This window comes from Melospiza melodia, chromosome 18 (assembly GCF_035770615.1).
Source record: "Melospiza melodia melodia isolate bMelMel2 chromosome 18, bMelMel2.pri, whole genome shotgun sequence".
Classification (NCBI taxonomy): Eukaryota; Metazoa; Chordata; class Aves; order Passeriformes; family Passerellidae; genus Melospiza; species Melospiza melodia.
In genome coordinates, this window is record NC_086211.1 from 15163481 (window position 1) to 15180904 (window position 17424).

Below are 17424 nucleotides of genomic sequence, written 5' to 3' on the forward strand. Positions count from 1 at the left end.
TGCCATGGACAGGGACATCTTTTGCTGTCCCAGGCTGCTCCAAACCCTGTCCAGCCTGGCCTTGGACTCTGCCAGGGATCCAGAGGCAGCCACAGCTTCTCTGGGCACCCTGTGCCAGGGCCTCAACACCCTCACAGAGAACAATTTCTTCCTAACATCTGATTTAAGTGTGTCCTCTTTTAGTTTAAGACCCTTTCCCATTGTCCTATCAAACTGTCCACCCTTGCTGTGGAGTTAATTGGGGCAGCATTTTCTCAGGGAAGGGCTTTCAGTGACACTTCTTGCAGCTGTGTTGAGGGCACATGTATGGGATGACATGGGACAAAGTGCCCAAAACCAGTTGCTAAATATTCTGGTATCCCAGTGGCCTCTGAGGTGTTCTCAGCATGCACTGCCCAAGCACTCAGGACTCCAGTAACTCAGAATGGGTGGTATCTCTGAAGAGATACATTTTGTGTGTTCTGGAACAGAAGAGACCAGCAAGGTGCAGGCTTTGGCCTCAGGATAGCCCTGGATGGTGGTTTGGAGTGTGGAGGGTTGGGACAGGGCAGGTGGAAGCACAGATAGGAGGTGTTGACTGTGCCTGAGCAGATGAATGCCTGACAGATCCATGAACTCCCATCCTAACAAACTCAGCTGCTCAAAGCAGTGAGAGTGCTTCTCTTGGCTGGAGCCAGGGGGGTCTGTGTTGGAAACTGTTGGAAACAGTCACTTAGCACAGGAATTTTGGATTTATCTAAACTGGATTTGTTATTGCTGTGATGAGGAGTGATAAGCGCAGGTAGAAGAACATGGGAAGAGTTCTCTGGGAAGTATGGCAAAGCAAACAGGGCTGAGGGACTGGGAGAGCAGGGTTTCAAACCTGCGTGCTCTGTTCTGGCCAGGACTCCAGCTGGCAGCTGCCTGCACTTCCCTCCTGATACTGGAGCAACATGATAATCTGAAATAGCTCCTTTCCCGTCCAGAGGTCTGGGAGCAGATCTGGAATGTGTCCTTAAGTGCCTGGGCTATTTTGGGAGCAGGGACATGAATCTGTGCAGGGGCATCCAGGCTTTGCATGGCTGTGTTAATGGGGAGCTGACAGCCCAGCTCCAGCATCAGCACAGCAGTGTTTGCTTTTGGGCCAGAGAACTCATGGATGTTTTTATTTTTCTGTGCTGTACAAAATGGTGGTGTCTTCTGGAAGGTGGTAAGATGACAGCAGTTCCTAGAGGAATTGCCTTGGATAGATGGCAGAAACATCTTAGGGTGGAAATGTGGAGCTCTGAGTGGAAGGAGAGCACAGGTTCTCTTCCTGGAACAGCTGCAGTGGAATTCTTGTGCAGCTACCACATATTTGTAACAGCAGCACAACGTGCAAGAGGCTCTTCAGAAATCCAAGGAAAACATTCCATCCTGCAAACATCTTAGAATATAGTAAGAGATGAAGCACTTAGGGAAGGAGCAGCAGCAGTGAGTACTGCTCATGCAAGTTAACTTCTCTGCAAGTGCCAGGGAAGAGTGGATTTCTGCTAGAGCTGCTAAAGAAGCTTTGGAGAAAGGGCTTTTCACAGGAATGTGCTGATAGAACAGGGAACATTTCAGAGCCAGGACAGAGTTTAGAAATGATAAATTGAGGCAAAGTCAGTAGCCAATAATTGGTGGTCTTACCCTTGATTGTTTAGGGCAACAAGAACTGTTCAGCACATCACGTTTTAAGGCTTCATACAGACAGTATTGACCCAGAGATTATAATATTCCAGTCTTTAGCCAGCAGAAATCAGAAGAGCTCTGTTTGCCTTTGCTAGTTAGGAGCTTCCTGCTGTTGAAGTGATGATTCCCTTCCTAGTATTCTTCAACAGCAGGATTCTGTTTCTACTTCATGTGTGAAGGGAAAGTTATGTTAGGACATGTTTGGCTGGTGACTGACATGCTGCTGTCCCTGCTTGTACCTACTCTGCTTTAACTTCACCTCTGAGAAAACTGGGGAAACCTCCAGAGTTCAGAGGGCTGTGTTTTGTTGGACTTTCACTGTCAGGGAATTATTTAATTCAGAAACAGTTAAAATTGATTTACCCAGAAGCTGAAATTTACTTTATTTTCACTTCTAGGCCTACGAGAAACGCTTTCCTACGTGCCCAGAGATCCCAGTGTTCCTGGGGAGTGAAATCCTGCACGAATCCAGGAGTGAGGACGGAGCCATCCACGTCATCGAGCGCAGCTGCAAGCTGAACGTGGACGCTCCCAGGCTGCTGAAGAAGGCAGGTGGAACCTGGGGAGCAGAGAGGCCTGCATTCTGTGGGCTGGCTCAGATAGATAAAGGCTCCTAAAGCTACTCTCGTGTCTCAGTGTTTCCCCTCCTGTTCAGATTGCAGGGGTGGAGCACGTGTTCTTCATCCAGAGGAACACGGTGAACTGGAGGGAGCGAACGCTGCGCATCGAGGCCCACAACGAGACCTTTGCCAACAGGGTGGTGGTCAGGGAGACCTGCAGCTACTCAGTGAGAGCCCTGCTGGGGCTGGCTGTGCTGGGAGGGGCCAGCTGTGCACTCACACACTGGGGGAAGGTGCATGGGTGGCTTTGAGCACCCCTGCAACAATGGGATTAGAGACTCTGGGGCTGGAAAGGCTGTTGGGTACTGAGTGTGGGATTGTTCAATTGCTTTGGAGAGACAAGACCAGGAGGAATGGCTTCTCACAGACAAGTTGGATATTAGGAAGGAATTCTTCCTTATGAGGGTGGGGAGGCCCTGGCACAGGGTGCCCAGAGCAGCTGTGGCTGCCCCTGGATCCCTGGCAGTGCCCAAGGCCAGCCTGGGCAGGGCTTGGAGCAGCCTGGCATAGGGAAATTTCTTCCTGCCCATGGCAGGGGGTGGAACTTTTTGGGTTTTAAGGTCTTGATGATCTTAAAGGTCTCTTCCAACCTTGTGATTCTGTGTGTCCATCCAAACCATTCTGTGCTTTCATAGGGCTTGAGAAACTTCTTCAGGTTGATTGTGATTCCCTGCTTGGAGTGAAAGTGGAAAACAGAGCTGATACTCCAGAACTGCTGGTGTCCCCTCAGTTTCTTTTTGATTGAAATTCAGGCTGACAAAAACTTCTAGAGCTTAGGCATGTCTATAAATCTGGATGTCTAGAATTAAACCCTCACTGTTCATTATTATGAGGGCCTGAGCAAAGCCTGACCATTTATTTTGCCCACAAATAAGTGAAAGTTTTAGCACCTTGTTTGTCATTATTTTTGTGCTCTAAAGATTTGGGAAAGGACTTGAGCCTTATTTGTGGCCAGGCTGTCTCCCTGTGTGGCTGTTTCTGTGCTGTTTCACTGCAATGCTGCTCTGAGGGCCCAGCTCAGGTGTTTCTGGAAGCAATCAGATCCTACTTGTCTTTCCTTACACTAATGTCCAGCTCCTGTTACCTACCTGCACTTTTGGCAACTGGACAGCAGCTCAGCTTCTTGGGAGTAAACAGGCTGTGAGGAGCTTCAGGCAAGAGGAGGAGTAGAAAAGCTGTGAACATTTTGGATGGTGAGGGTGTTCCTGGGCCAGAGATCCCTTGGTGGCTGCAGAAGGCCACCTAAAAACTGCCAAAAAACATCCTAAAAACTGCTGTAAATTAAACTTCCATCATTATCGAAGGCACTGACAGATCTGAAATGCTCCCAGGTCAACTCTGAGATTGTTACACTTGCTGATTTTGGCTGTGTCCTTAGGAAGGAAACGTCAGCATCTGGGCTTTGAGGGGAACAGGGTGGGAGCTGCTGGCTGCATCCTCAAGATGGTTCCCTGCTCTATTTTTACCAGTTCCCTTTTCCCTGCCAGAGTGCACCGGAAGCAGGTTTATTCTCATCTTTCCTTTTCTGCTGCCTTCTCTGAGGCAACTTGGAGAAATATGATCCTGCTCCTGCAGTTACTTAATATCTCCCCAGGGAATTTGTCTTTTGTGGTATCTCTGTGTGGGGGCTGGAGTTGTTTTTCTTTCCTGTCAGTTTGTGAACAGCAGCACCTGCAGAGAGGAGGCAGAGCCTTCTCAGGAAAGGGTTAAGTTTGAAAGAGGGAAGGATTCTGTCATAAATAGAGCAGCAGAGGGGAAATGAGGGAAAGGTGTGTGTTGAGCTGAAGAGTGGGGAAACTCCCTGCTCTGCCATGTTCCCAGTGTTTTGGGGAGAAGGCTGATGTTAGTGGCTGAGTCTCCCACCCAAAACTAAAAAAGAAACCTGGTTTGCATTTTTCTTCTTTGCAGGTGTAAGAGTTTTAATGGCATGTTCCACAAGGCCATCTCTATCTTTCCATAAGGAGACTTTGATATGAATGCTTGATGTGGGCAGTTCCACTACTTTTTTTGTGCAGTTCAGGTCTGCTGAGGCAGACATGGGTTTAAATCTTGATTTCCTTGTGCACATGAAGAATGTTGGGTTGGCAAAAGTCTGGATGTCCAGTTCACAAGGGGAATGAACCTGGCTGGTCACTCCAGATGTGGCAGTGCCTCCTCTGCCCCCTCTCTGTGGTGCCAGGGCCATGAGCCCTATGCCCCCATCCCTCCTGTGTGTTGTGTTCCCCTGGCTGCAGGTTCACCCTGAGAACGAGGACTGGACCTGCTTTGAGCAGTCAGCCTCCCTTGACATCAAATCCTTTTTTGGCTTTGAAAGCACCGTGGAGAAAATTGCCATGAAGCAGTACACCTCCAACATCAAACGGGTAAGGTGGGCTCCCCTGGCTGTCCCTGGGCCTCCCTGGCTGCCCCTGGGTTCCACTGGCTGCCCCTGGGTTCCACTGGCTGCCCCTGGGTTCCACTGGCTGCCCCTGGGTTCCACTGGCTGCCCCTGGGCCTCCCTGGCTGCCCCTGGGCTCCCCTGGCTGCCTGAACACACAGACCCTCTGTTTTCCTTTCTCTAAACACACCCAGTGGAGCTTTGTGCCCTTGCTTGTGGCTCTGGAGTCCCTCAGGTGGGCAAAGGAAGGCAAAGAGCCCAGAGCAGAGCAGAGCTGGCTGGAATGTGGCTGTGCCAGGGGAGCAGGGCACTGGGTGCTGTGGGTGCAGGGCTGCTGGGCACTGAGGACACTCTTTTGTGCAGGAAGGGAAAGTCCTGGCTGAAAAACACTCCCTGTGTCTCCAGAGCTTGGGCTTGGGACAGGGGCTCTGTGTGCAGAGGAACAGGGCAGCTAATTGGGTTTGAGAGCAGGAGGATGGGGTAAAAGTGTTAGAAAGGCATCCATAACTGGGATTTTCCTGGCCATTATTTGTAATTCATCATTCACAGGGAGCTTGGATACTGGAGGTTTTTTGACAGGATCATGGGGGATGGAAGGAGAGATTTCCTCTCTATTTATCCTTAGCAGCATTCATCATCTGTCCTGAGCAAACTCCAGCGCCTTGCTGGCTCTGGAGGAGGCTTCTCCTAACAAGAGTTCTCCCCTCCAGGGCAAGGAGGTGATCGAGCACTACCTGAAGGAGCTGATCTCGCAGGGGATCACGTTCATCCCTCGCTGGAGCCCTCCCGCGGCGGAGGAGGAGCAAACCCCGGCGCTGGCGCGGGCCCCTGGTGCCACCCCGCAGGAATCGGGGGCTGCTGGCACCAGCAGGGACCCTCCTGGCAGCCCCTGCCCGCCCCCGGAGCCTGCCAGCCCCGACGGTAGGCACTGCAGCTCTCACTGACCAGGAGCTTATTTCCATTTCTCTTGGCATCAGGTTTTTCATCTGGAGTGTGGGGGAGGAGGAGGAGGAGGGAAAGCTATTTTCTTTTTTCAAGGAAAATAAACAATGGAACTTTTTCTTTCCCCTAAAACAAAAAAAAACTGTGCAGGCAGTGTGTTTTGGAGCTTAAAAAAAAATTCGATTTGATCAAGTATTTTATACTTTAAACTAGAGAAGGTGTCTTCAGTATGCTGGAATTAAATATTTTATCTGTTCCAAAATTAATATTCTTGGGGACAGGTTTGGATGTTTTTTGGCCCTGTATCAGGCCAAGACAAACTTGAGGAATGTCTCCTAATGCATTTTTCCCACAAAATGCCTGAATCAAACTTTATCTTTCCATGTGTTGGTCTGATGATATTTTCTAGACTAAATAAAATACTAGGCAAAAAGAAATAGGAGGGACCTTTGAATCCAGAGTTGTAATAGAAACACTTGTTGTCATTCCTGAGGAGGAAAGGCAGCACTTGTTTTGCTGAGTGTAACCTAGCAAAAAGCTTGGAATTTGGAAATATCAGTAGTTCTGCTTTCACCTGACATTCTCTGGGAGCTTTTCTGGAAAAAGATAAGAATCCACAGAGAAGCTGATTAGAAGAAATGATTGAGATTAATGTTGTCCTCAGAGTGGTGGGTCCCAGCTAGCAGAAGAGGAGAGTAGCCCTTGTTTTTCTGCCCATATTCCTGCTCAGGACAGGATTAGCTCCCCTGGGCCTGCTCCCCACCTTGCTGGGGGTTCCATGGGATGTCTCACTTCCAAATGCAGTTTCTGTCATCCTGCTTATCCTGTGGGTGTCCAGGCCTCCTTCTGTGGGTGATGGCATCTAATGGAACCTTGTGGCTGACAAAGAGCCAGCTCTGAGGTATCCCCAGCCCTGCTGCCCATGCCTTCCACCCCATCTGCTGCTTGGGCTGCTCCCCCCAGCTGCCCTGTTCTGCTGGCTGGCAGCTGCCAGCCCTGGGTGACACATCCCCTGTCACATCCCTCTGTCACATCCCCCTGTCCCTCGGTGCTGGCAGTCACCAAGCCCTTGTCCTTTGTCTCTGAGCTGGAGCAGCATTGAGCTGCTTGGTGTGCACAGGACTTCTCCTGCCAGAATCCTCCCTGGCTGTCAGAAATGTGCTGTTGTTCTCCCTCAGTCTCTGGTGTCCCTGGGCAGAAGAATGGCTTGGTTTCCCAGCAAGCCACTTGTCACTGCAGTTGTGGGTGAGATTTAGGACACGTGGAGATGGAAGTGCCCAGGTCTTGGAGAGGTTGGTGAGCTGAATGCCAGAGCTCATGAGAGATCTTTTAAAGCTCCTGCTGGAGCAATTCAGGGCTGAATGGAATATTGGAGGCAGAGCCAGGTGGAGTGATACAGCACATGCTGCCATGGCCTTGTGCCCCAATCACCAGGAGAGTGTCCCCCCATCCCTCCATCCCTCCCTCAGGCTGCTGGGATGAGGCTTCTGAGCAAATCCCATGTAAACCATAGGGAGCCCACTGTGCAGAAGCACCTGCTCCCCTCCCTGCTGGCTGTAGCAGTTGCTCTGAGCTGTTGTGTCCCCTGCAGGTGACAAACTGGACTCTGACTACATCGAGCGCTACCTGGGCCAGCTGACCCCGCTGCAGGAGAGCTGCCTGATCCGCCTGCGCCAGTGGCTCCAGGAGACCCACAAGGGAAAGGTGGGCAGGACACAGAGGGGCACTGAGGGGCATCCCCAGCTGGGATGGGGAGCCCTGGCTGCACAGACACACTGGGGAATGAGAGGCTGCAGTGTGACACCACCAGCTGGGGGTGCTGGTGGATGTTGAGCTGAGCATGAGCCAGCCCTGGCAGCCCAAAGTCACTGAGGGCACTGTCCTGCTCTGCTCTGTGCCACAGTGGTCTCACCTCTAGTCCTGAACACCACAGTATCAGAAAGATCTAAAGCTGTCAAGAAGTGTCCAAAGGAGGAACATGATGGTGGGGAAGGGTCTCAAGGGGAAGCCATAGGAGCAGCAGCTGAGGGCACTTGGTCTGTTCAGCTGGAGGAGAGGAGATGGAGCACAGAGCTCACTGGGGCTGCAGCTCCTCCTGAGGGGCAGCTCAAACCTCTGCTCTGTGACCAGGGACAGGAAATGGTTGGAACTGTACCAGGGCAGGTTTTGGTTGGAAATCAGGAGAGGTTCTTTCCCCAGAAGGTGCTGGCACTGCACAGCCCTGAGGCTGCCAGAGATCCAGGAGTGCTTGGGCACTGCCCTCAGGCTCAGGGTGGGATTGTTGGGGTGTCTGTGCAGGGTCAGGGGTTGGACTGGATGATCCCTTCCTGCTCGAGGAAATTCCATGGTTCTCTGATACTTCCCTGAGAAGCAACACGGGCACTGAGGGATGGATGTGTCTCTGCTCTGCTGGAATTTCCTGGGCTCCTTCTGGTTAAAGGAAAGTCAGACCAGCAGGGTAACTGATATGTGCCTGGGAAAAGAAAGGGTCTAGAGCAGCTTGAATGCCTCAAAAGGGGTTTAACTCCAGATTTCCTGATGGAGAGGGATTAGGAGGGAAGGAAAGAAGGACCAAGGATAGCACCAGAGAGAGTAGTTGGGTGGGCTGAGTGGATAAAGAATACTGAGGAAGAGGGGCAAGTGATCCTGCTTGGAAGCAGAGAACAGATGGATGAGGTTTCAACAGTAAAATCTTCCTGGCTTAGAAGGAATCAGCTCAGTCAGTCAGGATGGGTTAGGTGAGGTGCTCTGCATTCCTGGCTTTGGGAAGATTTTCATTCTTTTTCCTTTACCTGCCCTTTCCAAAAGACACTGCTGCTTACATGGAGCTTTGCCAGTCCTGCATGCTGTGTGTCTCAGAGCTGAGCATGTCTCATCTGAGTACAGGGAGTCTGAACATGATTTAGAATGCTGTTTCTTCTTGGAAAAGTGAATGTGAATCACCTCTGTAGAAATCAAATGTAACAAAGATTTAGTGCTATTGTCCTGAAGTTCCCTTGTGTGTGAGCAGGCACGTGGGTTTTGTTGGTAGCCAGGAGTGTGGATGGAGAAACAGCTCCCAGCAAACCTCACTCTGAAGACAGCAGGAGGTGTTGGGGCAGTGTCAGGGGCTCCCAGCAGCTGGTAAGCTCCATACACCAACAGTGCTGTTGAATTGTAAGAGCTGATAAATTCCCATCCCCAAACATCTGCCAGAGCTGGCCAAGGCCACTGGGGTACAGTGGCATCAACAGCAGCTGGGATACCTTGGACCAGAAGGGTGGGGGCTGCTGGAGGCAGGTAGAGACTGCAGGAACAGATGTGTGATATATAATATATGGTATGTGTGATATATAATATATTGTATATATACACACCTGATGTAGCAAAGGGCCCCTTGAGGGGCTGTGACACCTCCCTGGCAGCTGATCTTGTGTCCCTGTGATGCTCTGCCCCTGAGGAAGGAGCTGGGGCAGTGAGTGAGCTGTGTGAGCAGGAACAGCCTCACCAAGCAAAGGGCTCTGCTGGAAGCTGCTTTGATCTGTGTCTGCTGTGATCCTCCAGTCAGATGGGAGGCCCTGGACAGGCAGGGGTCAGTCCCTAGGTGTGAGTGGGCTCTCAGAGAGCACAGGAGGCTTTTCATGGAACCCTGGACACTTCACTGGACAGTGAAGTGTTGTGGGCTCCACTGGGGTAGGAGATCTCTCACCTAGTGGGTCCTGGATGGGAGGACATCCCAGAGACAGGGTGGCTTTTTCCCTGCTGTGACCTGCAGGGATCCTGCTTTCACCTGGAACAGGCACCAGCTAAACCTTTGTTTAGGTTGTAAAGTATCAACCCACAGGTTGGTTTTCCCCCTCCATGTCAGAGGCTGGAGAAGGAAGAAGTGAGAGCACATAAGCCAAATGTGGAGCAGCTGCCCCTTGGGTGCCTGGAGCTGGGCAGGGAGGGGCAGCCCCTGTCCCCTGGGCAGTGCAGCTGAATCCTGAGCTCTGGGGACACTGGAGCTGCCTCTGGGTGGCCTTGCTGGGCCCTGTCCCCAGGAGGATGTAGGCACACAGGTGGGGAGGTGCTGGCTACTGAAACTTCACATTGAACCCCCTGACTGCTCAGCTGCTTCTCCTGATTCCCTGACAGTGCTGGCCAAAATCAGGAGCTTATCCTGCAAGGCTGGGGTTGTCCCTGGAGAGGCTCTTACCTTGCTGTGACAATCTGTTCTTTTAATTCAGAGCAGGGATGGCCTTATTCCTCTATCAGAAATTATCAAAAAATAGATCTCCTGTTTTTTGGAAAATGGCCCTTCTTATTTTTGTCCTCTGTCCTATTTCACTATCTTTCCCCCATTCCTTCCAAAGCAGACATTACCTTTACAATCAGATATGTTGTTCCTTAAAAAATCTGAGGAGTTGAAGGAACAAACTGTAAATGGTGTTAAAACTGCAGCAACTTAAAGCTCTGTTCAAGGCTTTGCAGCATGCAGGAGAGTGCAGCAGTTTTACCAGGGATACAAAAGCAGGCTGAAATTAAACCTTCATTTTCTTGCATGTGGGAGTTACTGCTTTGGTTGGACAAGGATAAAAGACTAATTCTGCTGTGGAATGAGTCTTCTTGGAGCTTCCTGCCCTTGCTCCAAACAGAAGTGCTGGATTTGCCTCTTCCCTGGAGTCCTGCACAGGGGAGGTTTGAAACAGGAAAACATCAAACCTTCCAGCAGCCATCCCTCTCCTGCAGGGATCCAGGAGTTGTTGTGGGTGTCTGGGCTGGGCCTGATGAGTGACAGCTGCCTCTGAGCCACAGGAACACAATCCTGAATTATCTGATGAGCACTCTGCTGGCTTTAAACTTGCTGCCATACTGAATTCCTCTACATACTCCTGAGATCATCTTTGGGAAGACTGCCCTCTCCTTTCCAGGACACACAGATGCAGTGTTAGAACCAGTGTTAACCTCCCCCCTGCTCCTAAGGTGCTTAAAGATTGGTTTAGGCTGCCTGAACTCTGCCCCTTCTTTAGGTGAGCCAATTCTTACCATCTCTTGCTTGTGAATCCAAGATTGCTCCCTCCTGACACAGCTGCCAGCCTTGCTTTCTACCCAGCTTTCTGTTTCCCTGAGCATGGCAGTGGACAAACAAAGGGGCTTTGACTGCTGAACATGGGGGGTTGTGTCCCAGCAGGGCTGGGAGTGCTTGGCTTGTGCTAGCACAACATGGACACTCTGGAAGAGACAATCCCTGCTCCACAGAGCTGGATTTTTTTATGGAAACTTGTAGAGAATGAGGCCAAACACTTTTGGAGAAGTTGGAGTGAGGGACTGTGAATCCAGCAGCACATGCAGCTCTAATCCAGTTGGATTTGCAGCTGACAGGCTCTTAGTCAGATTTGGCACTTCTGTGGAACCCATCAGGTTTGTTGTTAATTCCTGCTGCTTGGCACTCCTGCCAAGCTGTCTTTGATTCCTCAGCTAAAGAGAACATGGCAGATCTGGGAGGAGGTTGGGATAAGCCATTCTGCAGACTTGCTTTGGGAAGCTTTTGTGCCTGTGATGTGAGGATTAGGGCTAGTGCTGGGGTGAGTGATTGGGAGAGGGTGTGTTGTAGTTTGGGCTGATTTGGATCAAGAGTTATTGTGGTGTAATGGGGCAGGGAAGCCTTTGAAGCACTCAGCAGCTTTCCTGTCCCAACACCAGCAGCAGGGCCTGCACAAGAGCTGGAATTGGTTCTGGTGGCATCATTCAGACTGCCCAGTTGTGATTCCCTGCAGTGCCTCTGTGCTCAGTGTGTTACCTGTGGCTGTTTGGTACCTGTTCCCATCATGTGCTGATTTGCCCTGGGCAGGTGAACTTGCAGCTCCCTGACTTTCACGCAGTATTTTGGAGATCCTTGTGGATAACCAGCCAGGGGAAACATCAGCCAGGCCAGGGTTTGCTGGAGCTCCTGGGAATTGCACTGGGGAAGGGCTTCTCACAGCCAGTGAAGTGAGCTGGTCCCTGCTGTTGTGCTCCTGCACCCTCTGCTGCTTCCAGCTGGGTTAGCTGCCGAGGCAGGGAGGCAGAAGAGAACTTTAATGTTTGGCGTCTTACTTTGAAGAGATTTAAAACTGGTGTCAACTGCAGCCTCCTCTGCAGGCCAGATGGAACATTGCAGTGCTGATCCTGGGGTTTTCTCTCCTGGCAGATCCCCAAGGATGAGCACATCCTGCGGTTCCTGCGCGCCCGCGACTTCAACATCGACAAAGCGCGGGAGATGCTGTGCCAGTCGCTGGCCTGGCGCAAGCAGTACCAGGTGGATCTCATCCTGCAGTCCTGGAGACCCCCAGCCCTGCTGCAGGAGTACTACACTGGGGGCTGGCACTACCAGGACAAAGGTGAGGATTGCCAGCCAGGGGCTCTGTACAAATCACAAATGGGATGGGACTGCTGGGAACGTGCCTTGAGCTGTTTGATTTTCCACCACCACTCTCATTGCATGGTGATGACAATGGGAAGATGCCAGCAGCAGACCAAGAACTCAATGTTAGAACTTACTTTAAAAGTTTTCTGACCAATCACACAAAGCAAAAGCACATTGACAGTAGTTCTATCCAATCACTATAACCTTTGGTTAAACAATGCTTGCTTATTTTGGATACAATACCCGCTTATAAGCCTTAAAACACAATGCACAGAGCTCCATTATTAAGCTTAAAACTTCCTAATATCTCACTAGATACACTTTTCTGCAGCTTAGGGAGTTATGCTAGACAAGCATTAATACACAGACCATTGTTCTATTTATCCTTACATTCCTACATTTTACTGCTGACCTATCCTATGGCTACTGCTCAGCTCTAATCACAGTTCTGCTGTCTCTGAGGCCTGCCTTTTGCAGCTTTCCCAAAACCCTCTGATTTTATGGAGGGTTATTTTATTGTATGCCCCTGGTACCTCACTGGTGGCCTGGGATGTTGAGGAAAGCTGTATTGACATTTTTAAAGTTAACAAAGCAGTTCAGTGCCTGTGAGTCCCTGTAATTGTATTTCCTCTGCACAGATCAGTCAGTGCAAAGCAATTTCTCTGAACAGGTTGCTTTTGGCAGTGATTTTTCTCCTTTTCAAATATTTAATGTGGCTTTTAAAAAAGGTATGAGAGTGATATCCTGGGAGACTAAAGTGCTGCCCTCTCTAACCCCTTTGCTTGAAGATGGGCGGCCGCTCTACATCCTCCGCCTCGGGCAGATGGACACCAAGGGTTTGGTGAAGGCCCTGGGAGAGGAGTCCCTGCTGCGACACGTGAGCTGTGCCTTTGTGTGCCACCTGTCCCCTCAGGGTGCTGGGAAGTCATGGCATGGTGCATCAGGAATCCTGGAATGGTTTGGGTGGGAAGGAACCTTAAAGTTCATCTCACCCCACCCTGTCATGAGCAGGGACATCTTCCACTGTCCCAGGCTGCTCCAAGCCCTGTCCAGCCTGGCCTTGGGCACTGCCAGGGATCCAGGGGCAGCCACAATTTCTTTGGGCACCCCGTGCCAGGGCCTGCCCACCCTGCCAGGGAACAATTCCCAATTCCCAATATCCCATCCATCCCTGCCCTCTTTTTTCTGTACTTTTAAAAATAAGATTTTCCAGCCATCCTGGTTACTCAGCCATTCTCAGGCTAATCCCTGTCTGTGCTGTCTTTGATTCCAGGTTCTGTCCATTAATGAGGAGGGACAGAAGAGATGTGAGGAAAACACCAACATCTTCGGCCGCCCCATCACGTCAGTATCGTTGGTTTATGGTTGGTTTATGGTTGGTTTATGGTTGGTTTATCATTGGTTTATCATTGGTTTATCATTGGTTTATAACTGGTTTTCCTGAGCCCTTGCAGACTCTCAGGGCCATGCTGAAGGATGCTGCTGTGGTTTGGGGTGATGTCCTTAGGGTTACAGTGCAGACAGCAGTGTGTCTGTGGTCCCCATCTAGCCCATAAGATATTTATATATTTATTTGTTGGACTTAAATGCAGACAAATCCCACAGTTTTGTTGGAAAGCAAGTATTGATCCTTCCTTACATCGTTTTTATATCCCATCTCAGATTAATTTAATCTTTCTGTTTTGGTGATTTTAATCCACATCTTTGAAATTCTGGGGTTTTTTAATACAGGAGCCTGTCTGCCAGATTCCACCTTCATTTAAAATGCATTTTTGCATTATTTTTAGCAATAGGCCTGCATTACCTTCACCACCTTCTTCCAGAGTGACAGATGTTCCTGCCCTTGGGGTTGGGGGTGTGTGTTACCTGGAGCTCACCTGGATTCTGCTGCCCAGGTGGAGATGTGCTTTTATTGGAGCTGCTCGTGTCCCTTGTTGGCTTCCCTGGGTCCTGCAGGGGCTGTGGAGTCACTGTGGATCCTAAACTGAGCACCCACCACACTCTAAAGTTCTGACAGGTTCTTTTTCTGCCTGTTTATTTTAGATCCTGGACATGCCTGGTGGACTTGGAAGGGCTCAATATGAGGCACCTCTGGCGGCCTGGGGTGAAGGCCCTGCTCAGGATCATCGAGGTGGTGGAGGACAACTACCCTGAGACCCTGGGGAGGCTCCTGATTGTGAGGGCACCACGGGTCTTCCCTGTGCTCTGGACCCTGGTGGGTGAAACCTGGGCTCTGCAGGGTCACAGATGGCTACATCTGCAGAGGCAGGGAGGGAAAATCTCCAGGCAGCTTCTGGGGAGCTCCTGAAGAGCCACAGCAGAACCAGGCCATGGGGTGCCTGCAGCTCACTGGGTTCTGGTCACTGCCATCCACCAGGACAGGATGAGAAGCCTGGATCAGAATTGCCCATTCCACCCTTGGTGGGCTTTCATGTAAATGGGCAAAGACCTTTTAATCTCATGCTGTAGGACACTGAAGGGTAATAAGTAGTAATAATCAGTAGTAAATAATAAATCTGGTTCTGCCTGGTGCCTGCTGACTGCTCTGGCAGTGTGAGAACATGGTTGTCACATTTCTTGTGAGGTTTGTGGGTGAGGCAGTGACTGCAGACTTCCTTTACATGAAGCAGAAAGTGCTGTGAGATGGTGATACAGAGAGAGAGAACATTTTCAGTTTGGTATCCCTCTGTTTGGGAAGTGCCTCAGAGCTGTGAAGCTCTGCACAATGCTGAGACATGTGATGAGATGGCTCAGCCAGCATCCCCAGCTGCCCTCAGTGACAGCCATGTCCTGTGTGCCCTTTGTCTTGCAGGTCAGTCCCTTTATCAATGAGAACACAAGGCAGAAGTTCCTCATCTACAGTGGCAATAACTACCAGGGCTCAGGAGGGCTGGTGGACTATGTGGACAAGGATGTGATCCCAGACTTCCTGGGAGGAGACTGCATGGTGAGTTTTCCTTCCTCCTGTGCAGGTGCAATCTGGAACTGATTTCCTGTTCCTCACCCCCCTGGCCTTCCACTGCCTTCTGGAAGGGGTTAAGCCTTCGAGCATAGCCCTGCTGTGGGCACAGGGCAGATCATTTGTGTACACTGGGCTGCCTCCTGCAGTGCTGGTGCTGCCCTGGGATGCTGGGGTGTAGGAGTGTTGTGGGGTAGGACAGTCAGGACAGAGTCAGAGATCTCTGCTGCAGGTCAGGAACTTGGGGTTTATTGCAAAGGGCCTGGGGGCAGGGCCCTGCTGGGAGCTGCCAAACACAGCTCAGAGCAGGCTGAGAGAAGAGAGGGGGAGAGAGGATGAGAGGGTGAGAGAGTAAGAGAGTGAGGTTTCCATTACAATGCAATAAATCTTCTTCTGTGTTGAATACTCTGATTCTCACTAACCAATCTAGTACAAGATACAAATCCTATAGCATTTCCATACAGCCTGTAAGAATCATTACATCACCATACTGTGTTACATTTTAAACCCTATAAACTCCTCTTTGGGCCCCTTCTGCCAAGCTGGCAGGGTCTGCTCTGACCCTTGGGCCTGTCTGCAGGCAGAGGGTGTTGTTCCATCAAAAGGGGATTACCTTCAGCTGACCACACCATTGTTTTCCAGTTGTTCAGTAACTGAGGGATCTCAAAGCTTGCTTTCATTTCAATCTCGTTTATAGTTTCCATATTCTCAAAATCCTTTGCCAGGCAATCCTATTTATAAGGCTTTCCTGTTTCACCTTCCCCAACACTGGAGCAGGGTCAGGGCACAGCTCTCTGCAGGGAGCTCACAGAAACCTCGGTGGTTCCCATCAGAGCCACTGTGCAGTTCTGGCCCAGCTGAGGGCTCAGCCCGTGTCTGACAGCCACAGGAGGTGCTGGCTCACTGCTGGAGCATGCTGAGCCCCTGTCTGTCTGTCTGTCTGTGTGATGTTGCAGTGCACTGTCTCAGAGGGGGGACTTGTCCCCAAGTCCCTGTACCAGAGCGAGGATGAGCCGGAGAACTCGGATCACATCCGGCTGTGGACAGAAACCATCTACCACTCTGCCAGTGTCCTCAGAGGAGCCCCACACGAGGTACAGAGCACACCTGAGCTGCTGGGGTGGCACAGTGACATGTGTCCCCTCTGCTGGGCTGGCTGCAGCAGCCAAGGGCTCCCAGCACAGGGAGCTCAGCAGCAGCTGCTGTTCCTGCAAGGGAGCAGGTGCAAGTGAAGAGCAGCAGTGTGAGCAGCAGGGCTCTTATCTCTGCTGTGGCCTGATCTTCTGAAAGGTCCAGTCTCTTCCTCCTGCCCCTCCTCCTCCTCTTGGGAGAAATAAAGGGCTCTCAGTTTCCCTTGTGATAGTTCAGCTCCTATTCCTAGTGGTGTAGCTGGGACAGTAATGGGGGTGATAAAGGAAGGTGTGTGCTGGGAGTCACCACCAAACAGGATGTCCCAAAAAGGAGCAAATCAGTGTCAGATCAGTCTTCTGGCCTCTCTGATGGGGAGTCACTCTGATTTGGCTCTTTCCTCAGTTCCACTGAGGTTTTCCTAGAACAAGTAACTCATTTACAAGTAACTCTGATATGGGGAGAAAAGGTAAAAACACCTGAGTGGGTGTAGTGTGGGAGGTGGTGTGTATCCCCCTCAGGAACCAAGACCAGCTGAAGGATTGTGGAGCCAAGTCTGTTTGCCCCAGAGTGGGGAGGAGCACAGTGCTGCCACCTGACCCTGCAAGGGGCTTGTTCTGTTCCTTTCTCAGATACTCGTGGAGATCCTGGAGGGGGAATCTGTCATCACCTGGGACTTTGACATCCTGAAGGGAGATGTGGTGTTCAGCCTCTTCCACTCCAAACGAGCTCCTGAGCCAAGTCACAAAGAAGCCACAGCACCAAGTCCCTGTGGTGCAGGGGACAATGTGCAGCTCATTGACAAGAGCTGGGTGCTGGGGGTGGATTACAGCAGGGTGGAGTCTCCCCTGGTCTGCAGGGAAGGAGAGAGCATCCAGGTCAGAGGGCTGGGGTCCTGCCAGCTCCAGAGTGGAGTGGTGGGGAGGGAATTGATGGTGTGGGAAATCAGGAACTGCTGGAAAAGGGGGGATTCTGCCCTTCTGCCCTACTCAGGTGAGACCCCACCTGCAGAGCTGCCCCAGCCCTGGGGCCAACAGCAGCAGGACCTGAAGCTGCTGGAGAGAGTCCAGGGAGCCCATGGAGATGCCCCAAGGGCTGGAGCCCCTCTGGAGCCAGGCTGGGAGAGCTGGGGGTGCTCCCCTGGAGAGGAGAAGCTCCAGGGACACCTCAGAGCCCCTGCCAGGGCCTGAAGGGGCTCCAGGAGAGCTGGAGAGGGACTGGGGACAAGGGATGGAGGGACAGGACACAGGGAATGGCTCCCACTGCCAGAGGGCAGGGATGGATGGGATATTGGGAATTGGGAATTGTTCCCTGTGAGGGTGGGCAGGCCCTGGCACAG

General features: G+C 51.2%; 1 protein-coding gene across 1 annotated transcript in view; it reads left to right on the top strand.

Moving 5' to 3' along the window:
• SEC14L5 (SEC14 like lipid binding 5) overlaps positions 1-17424 on the top strand; it is a 41214-nt gene that overhangs the window by 17946 nt on the left and 5844 nt on the right. The window contains exons 4-15 of the mRNA XM_063171298.1: positions 2091-2240; positions 2348-2479; positions 4547-4675; positions 5400-5610; positions 7223-7335; positions 11783-11972; positions 12787-12875; positions 13272-13342; positions 14042-14213; positions 14811-14945; positions 15914-16051; positions 16718-16963. Coding sequence (XP_063027368.1) covers positions 2091-2240; positions 2348-2479; positions 4547-4675; positions 5400-5610; positions 7223-7335; positions 11783-11972; positions 12787-12875; positions 13272-13342; positions 14042-14213; positions 14811-14945; positions 15914-16051; positions 16718-16963 — 1776 coding nt within the window. The remainder of the gene's footprint in view (positions 1-2090; positions 2241-2347; positions 2480-4546; positions 4676-5399; positions 5611-7222; positions 7336-11782; positions 11973-12786; positions 12876-13271; positions 13343-14041; positions 14214-14810; positions 14946-15913; positions 16052-16717; positions 16964-17424) is intronic.